This window comes from Phalaenopsis equestris, unplaced genomic scaffold, assembly GCF_001263595.1.
Source record: "Phalaenopsis equestris unplaced genomic scaffold, ASM126359v1 Scaffold000382, whole genome shotgun sequence".
Taxonomy (NCBI): Eukaryota; Viridiplantae; Streptophyta; class Magnoliopsida; order Asparagales; family Orchidaceae; genus Phalaenopsis; species Phalaenopsis equestris.
In genome coordinates this window covers 345,258-353,688 of record NW_018164824.1, presented here as the reverse complement: position 1 = coordinate 353,688, position 8,431 = coordinate 345,258, and the positions used below count along the sequence as shown (strand labels likewise).

General features: G+C 37.9%; 1 protein-coding gene across 1 annotated transcript; it reads left to right on the top strand.

The window, feature by feature from the left end:
* The first annotated feature begins 1,983 nt into the window (after positions 1 to 1,983).
* LOC110026593 (sphinganine C4-monooxygenase 2-like) lies at positions 1,984 to 3,580 on the top strand. The gene is made up of 2 exons (XM_020727592.1): positions 1,984 to 2,492; positions 2,605 to 3,580. The coding sequence occupies exons 1-2, from the start codon at positions 2,271 to 2,273 to the stop codon at positions 3,148 to 3,150; spliced, it is 768 nt and encodes a 255-aa protein (XP_020583251.1). The 5' UTR covers positions 1,984 to 2,270; the 3' UTR covers positions 3,151 to 3,580.
* Positions 3,581 to 8,431: the final 4,851 nt, after the last annotated feature.

The following is an 8,431-nucleotide window of genomic DNA, read 5'->3' as shown; positions in this document are numbered from 1 at the left end:
GCATTGTGATTCCACGCTACCAATCAGCCATGCAAAGATATAGTACAAAATTTTGAAGCTTCACCTTTTGTTTTCCTATAGATGTGTCATGACTTACCATCAAAATCCCATGCATAGATTAAGAATAAATTATCAACAAATTCACCGAATCAAGTGCAAACTATGTGGCACAATGTGAATTAAAAACTTCTTGATTGAAGTTTAAATATATGAGCTCTGATTTATGTTTACTTATCGCCAAACTCGGATTCATCATAAGATAAACTCAACGACATTAAAAGTGAGCAACTTCCAGTCCCAATAAACTCAAATCAAGTGATTATAATATAGTTAAAAATTTTAGGATATGAACAAAATAGGTCATTAATTTACAAATCTTGCATACTTATAATCAAATCAAACTCTTGGTAACAAAAAATCTAATGACCAATTTGAGGTGATTACTCCAATGTATCAGTTAATCCCATTGTTCGAATTAATATAATATGATATTATATTATATTTGTTTTACTATGATTAGTAAAGTAAGAACATCACATAAGATCAATTAGAGCACATGACTTGCATGTTATATGTTGTAGTGACATGCATACTTATTTTTATGGTGATTTCCAGCCCCGGTATCAAGGCTTCTTGTGTGATCTCACTATTTATATGTGCTTATAACAAACCATACCAATAACATAAAATTCACCTTTAGGAGATACAAAAAATAAGACCAATGCTTGCTTTTAGTTATTTGATTGGATGATTTACCATTCAAATGGAGTTTTAGTCTGTAAAAGGCTTGAATTGGTTAAGTTGTATTGTTATTGCAGTTGAATGGATGATTTACCATTCAACTGCTTTTTCGTCTATTTTCTGACAGTTATTCCATTAATTATTGCTATAACCGATGTCATAAACCGTTAGTTATATTAGGATCGAGTTATTAACATATATTGAACGAATATTGCTTTGATAAAAATTGATAGCTAACTGACGGCCTTCTCGTCAGCTAGAATACCAACACACCCTCCACAACTAATTGAGGCATCCCCAACTTCATAAAAACGATGTCATAAACCGTCTGTTTTGGATCCAATCTAAAGCGATTATTTTTAAAATAATCAAAATAGAGTTTAATTCTTATTTTTCTATTATTAGAATTAGTTTATTAAGGAGATTTTGAATATCTGATAAGAATTTGGATAGAATATGAAATTCAATAAAAAATAACGAGTGATTTGATGGCTTGTTGTGGTATTTATGCAAAACTAAATTGTAATGTGATTATGACCCATTTGGCGAAGTCTAAATGGGTCTAGTCATTAAGAATTATAGAGGATTCACTACTTAATTAAAGCTTACTTGATGTTTATTAACTTAAAAAAAATATTATTTTAATATAATTGAAAAAATCTATCATAATTAAGTTGTCCATTATCATAAAACCATACAAAAAGTGCATATAAAAACTAAAATGTAATGATTTTCTAGTTAAAAACATTATCAAATGGCATTTACTGTTCTAGATTTCTTTAAGTAGATTAGTATAATAATATTATGTACCTGTCATAGAGGTGTCTATTTTGAACTGTATTAATTTGGAAAAAATATTACCTCAGGCAGTACTCCAATGAGGAGTTGCCACGTATGCAATGATCCCACCATAATACCACGTGACACCTCCTAATTGGAATACTGATGCATCAGTACTCCTGAGATAATATTTTTTCATTAATTTGACTGGGTAATTAGCAAAGCTATGCGAATACGACTTGAATGTTATTTTTTATCACAATTTTTCAGTCAAATTTATTTTTTCTTTTTGTTTTTACGAAATAAAAAAAATTGATCTAAATACACGTTAACTTACGTGGCATTTATTTATTTATTTATTTTTATCTATCAAATTTTATGGTAAATATAAAGAATAGTTAAATCATGACTTAGAAAATGCGTATGAAAAAATGAATTTCTCGGATCTTTCTCCGTGCTTTAGACGATTTGAAGTTCACAGTCGTCGCCTGACTTTGTGGACCACCAAGCCCTCTCACGTTTACCATTTCTTTCACCCTTCCCTTATATAAGCAAGAAAAACCACCTCCCTCATCCCAACCCACAGCTTCTCTGCAACACCAGTATAAGCAGAATAAGAATTTAATAAGAAGAGGAAGAAGAAGAAACAGGGGAAAAAGAAGAATAAGCAAAGGGGGAAAGAAAAGGTGCCATTTTTAAAGAATTCATTGAGTTTGATCAAACGATCGCCAATTCTGTTTAGTTCAATCATGAGTATTCCCATCTCGGATGAGCTGCTCGGGACCTTTGTGCCCGTTGCTGTTTATTGGATATATTCTGGCATCTATGTGATGCTCGGTGACTTGAACCAGTACAGGCTTCACACCAAGGCTGAAGAAGACAAGAAGAACGTTGTTTCTAAGACAACCGTTGTGAAGGGAGTCCTCGTCCAGCAAGCTTTTCAAATCGCCGTCTCCCTCCTCCTCTTCACGGTATCTATCATCTTCACTTCTAACTCTTGATTAAGCGATTAATTTGTTCAAATTAATGCCTACATCTCCTTAATCATTGTCTAATTTTAGTTTTATCTATGTATTGATGCAGGTCATGGGCGGCGAGAGCGGCGCTGTATCGCCTCAGCCTTCTATTCCGGTGATCATCCTCCAGTTCATCGTGGCCATGGTGGTTATGGACACATGGCAATACTTCATGCACCGATTCATGCACGTCAACAAGTTCTTGTACAAACACATCCACTCCAAGCACCACACCCTCGTCGTCCCCTACGCCTTTGGAGCTCTCTACAATCACCCCCTCGAAGGGCTCATCCTTGACACCATTGGAGGAGCCCTCTCCTTCCTCGTTTCAGGTATGAACCCTCGCACCGCCATCTTCTTCTTCTCCTTCGCCACCATCAAGACTGTTGACGACCACTGCGGCCTGTGGCTTCCCGGAAATCTGTTGCATGTTTTCTTCAACAACAACAGTGCGTATCATGACATCCACCATCAGCTCTATGGCACCAAATACAACTTCTCTCAGCCATTCTTCATCACTTGGGATAAGATCCTTGGAACTCACATGCCCTACTCGCTTGAGAAGAGGAAGGAGGGAGGATTCGAGGCCCGTCCCATTAAGAAGATTAATTGATTCTTTTGCAATTTACTGTTCCATACTTTACATGTCCGTTTGTTTGCTCAGACAAATGTTGAAACTTGTAAAGAAACAGATACTTGTTTGTAAACTAGCTAGAAATTTTAATTTTTTCATGCACACAAATTTATTCGGTATTTCTTGTCCCGCATGCGTTATTGGAAGAAAGATCAAATTTTGAAGTTATAATGCCATTTGGAGCTCCCAAGTGATTAAGCAGAGCAAAGTTATCAATGCATCACCTTGGACTAATTCCCCAAACTTTATAATTAGAGGAAAATATTTCTTCAAATGACAACATCAATGAAATATAAGTGGGTTGAATTCATTTTTACAATAAATTTATGCATCAAGCTATACAGACAGAAGGTTATGGTATCAGACTAGGGAAGTTTCAGGATTTCTGATGGCTAGTGTTGAATCCTGGAGGTCTCTAAATTCTTACTAAACCACTTAATATCATATAATACATAAAAAATTCTCCCCTCATAAGCGAAAATATTTCATAATAATTTAATATTAAGACATTTACAGAAATACCACACAACGGTTAATGTATTTGCATTTCTAACACCAAATATTTGATATGAACACTTATAAGTTATAACACGTTGGTGACATATTCATTTCAAGACTTTTTAAAAGGTATTGATCGCTTTAAATAAGAAAATTTAAGATAATTTTTAAAATTTGAGTAAAATCTTAAACGTAAATACTTGCCACTCTATAATTTTTTTTTAATTTTGCCACTCCTTTTCTTAAGCAATTAAGAAATCCTTAAAATTAAAAGTTAGATTTTCAAGTCTCTACTTTTAGAATTGGTTTGTGGTATGCTTTTTTTTCTTTTTTTTTAAAAAAAATTTTAGGATGGTTGTTTGTACGGAATTGTTGATATTTGGATATTGGCATGATGCATGTTTATTGTCATTTCCTAGATTATGCTCATGTAAGTCTATATGTTCACACCTAATAGTGGGGCTTTCATTTGAAATAAACTCCAGCAATTTTTTTTTTTTAGAATCAATCCATCTAGTCTTCAACTTCTTCTTTCTTAAATTCATGGGAAATTTATATATGTAGAAAAAATTCTTATGTATTTACATATTTCAGGCCTAAATTGGTTGCTTGGCCCGACCATCTGCTAAAGTTTCTGTTATACGCGTTATAGAGTCATCGACTCTATGTAAACCTTGTAGCATCTACTCGTGCAACCGGCGGATCTCCTCGTTCATTATAGCCACCTGTCTGGCAAGAGTCTCCTGGTATGGGTGTGAGGAGCACAGGGAACTAAGAACGGGACCACTGGAGAGCTCGGCCTCGAAGGTTGTGCTCTTCACTCCAAGGTCATAAACCCTCCCCTTCTTCCTCATGTCAGCTGGGTCCAAAGCACGTACTTCAAATGCGTGGTGGTAGACTGACTAACATTGTTACCGGCGTTAATTTGGGCCTAAGTGACCTAATTGACACTTCTAACTATAGAGTCAAAATAATCTTTTAATTTAGTGTTTTTAACTAATAGCAATTCGTCGAGAATGCTCTAAGGCCAACTGCACAGTCCCCAGGTGCCGATGAGTTTGGACCTGCTACTCTTCAAAGGAGGAAGCACGGCTCAACTCATTGGCGTATGTAGCATACAAAAAATGGTTAGAGCTAAAAAATTACTCCAAATTTTGAATTAATGTTTAGATATCTAAAAAAATCTTACCAATCTACTATAGTGCTCCGTATGGGGGACCGATCTGCCAACATGGAGTGCAGCCCCTCTACCCCCCCTCCATCACCTGGTTCGTCTGGCTCTTCCTCTCATAATCAGGAGAGGCTCAAGCTGCGGTCAACTGACCCCAGAGCCCCTCACCAATCCAGGCAGGCCGCTCGTGCCTCCGTCGGGCTGTCAAGAACATGTTGGCAAGTCGATGCTTGTCTCTAATATTAAAGATTCGACAGATTTGTTGGTGGTGCTCTGGGAGCCAGGTGAAGGACCTCTGCAGCGTCAAAAAATAATCTCTGTCTAAGTATAAAAAATTAAATCAGAAAGACATGCCTCTCGAAGGGATACCTCCATCTGACTGCACTAGACCCCCAAGTATAGCCTCGAAGCATAGACGTCTAGACAAATGCTCCATAGAGTCAACGAAACCATGAGGGTATATTTGCTGAAGCTTACATAATAATAGGGGAACATTCGCATTAAGATGTCTCAATAAATCAGATTTGATCTTTCAACCATGTTTTTGAAGAATGCATTTATGTTCCTTCTAAATGGGTGATCGCGGTTTAGAAATCTTCAGCAGCAGTCGAACCAACTGGTTTTTTTACAATGTTTTAGAGTAAATGCCTTCGACATATCCATGCGGTAATGACATGCCAAATTTTCGGCTGTGCTCCAACCAGCTAGCATCTCATAGGCCGGGAAATTACTAATTGTCTACATAAGAGCCGCTCTCAGTTGAAAATGTTGCTTCGTAGTGATGTCATAGGTAAGCACACCTGACTCCCATAACATTGAAGCTCTTCAATCACATGTTGTTAGTAGATGTTGATTTTCCCCTTCGACCTATGTGGACCTGGTATGATCAACACCAGAAATAAGAATGACACTATCATGCATATCAGGGGCAAATTGTATGACGTGATAATCACTGGACAACACATAACCAAGGTCTAACATTGCGTACTTCATGTGCAAAATCCTGAGTACGGGGTTGCAGCGTGACTATATGGGGTGAAGTCATTCACACATAAGCAAGGTCTAACATTGCGTACTTCATGTGCAAAATCCGGGTAAGTTGAAATATCTTCAGGCCTCACCATATGACAGATGACTTATCGAGTTAGCATCAACAGATCCAATACTGTGGCAATTCATGTGTGGGTTTGTACGCATGGAAGTGAACAATCTCTGGAGCCAGAGTATGAGCGAAAAATAAAAGAGACGTTTGTATAGAGTATTTTTTTATCATTTATTTCTCCCATTTTGATTGAATTTATCCACAACACAAAATCGGCAAGTCGTCTCAACTGCATCGGCTTAGTAATTGATCTTATGGCATTGTAACCCTAACTTTGAAACCAATTTCTTCATTTTGTACAGGCATCCAACACTAAATTCCCTACAAGGTTAATCTCTTTCAATAAAGTTGATACCTGATTGAATGCTTCTCTGCACATGTTAAAATCAGATTTGATGGTCAACAAATGATGTTAGACTGACCACATGGGAGGAGTTCTTTGATACGGTGGCTCAATGCATCTGTGATGTGGTTATGGCTCCCAGCCTTGTGCTTAAGCCCAAATTGGAATGATGCTAAGAATTCCACCCATGGTTATGGCTCCCAGCCTTGTGCTTAAGCCCATGTTGACCTCATTTTTGGTTGAGGTCTAGAAATGTGGTCAGCCGGCACTTCAGTTTGCTTTGACTATTGAGGAATTTCAAGGCTTCATGATTTGTAAATAGTGTTAACTCGCTCGTCAGAAGGTAATGGATCTAGTGCTTCAAAGATCTCACAATAAAATAAAACTCTTTGTCGTATGTTGAGTACTTCCTTTTAGAATCATTTAAGTTTTCACTGAAAAGGGTGATGGGGTGACTCCCTGGCTCAGCATTGCCCCTATATTTCCACACCTGATGTATCACACTCTACCTCGAATAACTAGTTGAAATCTGATAGTGCTAGAACTGACTCCTAAGCCACCTTCTCTTTCATGGCATTTAAGCTTGTCCAAGCAACAGGTGTTTAAGTGAACTCATTTCCTTTCAAGAGCTCTGTCAGAGAGGTGATGATAATGATGAAACTCCTGATGAATCGCCTGTAAAATGAATCTAGCCCCAAAAACTACCTTAACTCAGTGAACGCCCCTAGTGCGGTCCAACTTATCATGGTTTTGATCTTTGTAGGGTCCATCTGAATGCGTGCACTAGACACAATATAGCCCAAAACGCATACCTAGTTTGTCATGAAGTGCCACTTATTTGGATGGGCATATAATTTCTCTACTTGCAGTACCTCAAACACTTCCCTCAAGTGTTGTAAGTGATCCTCCTCAGATCAAATATATACCAGAATATCATCAAAGTAGACCACCACAAATTTCCCGTTGCAGGCCCGTAATACCTGGTTTTGAAAGCAGTCCTTAACTCGTCTCTTAGTTTCTCTGTATCTAGTGGTACCCACTACGTAAGTTGATCTAGGTAAATATGGCGGCTTCGTGTAACTAATCCAAGAGATCGTCCAAGCAAGGTATGTGAAACCGGTACTTGATGGTGATTTTGTTGATGGTTCTACTGTCGATGTGCCTCTGTCATGAACCATCCTTCTTTGGCACCATAAGGAGGCAACAACACAAACTAGTACTCTCTTTGACTAGCTCCCTTGCGATGAGGACATGTACTTATCATTGTAACTCCCCGTACTCCGCGGATCTTAATATGTAAGCGGGATACGGAAGGTTGTCAGTCATCATATCCTAGAAGTCTTATAGTAGTGGTTGTAGTAGTACCAGTATCTCACTCTCTTTCTCAGCTCCCTCTAGGAGGAAAAATGTCAATGCCACTGGAGCATCCCGAACTGACGGCAGAATTGTGGTCTGGAACTAATGCTTCCTTTGTATCATCTCCACCTCTAAACAATACGATGTGTTTCTAATCCTTCTTAAAGGAGTAAATATTCTTGAAGTCATCGTACTGAATCTTGCAGCCAAATTGCCAAGGCCTCCCTAAGAGAATGTGGCATGTGTCCATCGGAACCACATCACACCATATTTGCTCTTGTAATTGATCCTCAATCGAGAATTCAACCAAACACTGCTAATCTACACGTATATTATTTCCTTTCTATAACCAAGTAAGAGAATATGACTGAGGATTTTTCTGCATGGACAATCCTAATTTTTTTACCATCAATGTGGACACAACATTTTTAGAACTCCCACTTTCGATGATTAAGTTGCAACCTTGCCCTTTATCATGAACTTGGTGTGGAAGATGTTATATCTCGACCGGGATTGATCCCAGTCCAGCTCAATCTGTAAAACTCTATGTATGACTAGCAACTATCCCTTGTCCCCTTAAAGATAAAGCTCCTTCTCGGAGCTATCCTCTGCCACCTCATCTACCTCTTCGACAACACTTGATTTGTGAATGTGACCACTCAACTTATGAGACAACTGGAGGCTATGTGCGCGTAGTCGTGACATCTGAAACACTTCATGACTTGGACTATATTGGAAGGGTTGTCTTTCTCATGTTTCTTCCCATGTTAATTTCGTTTTTCATCATGAT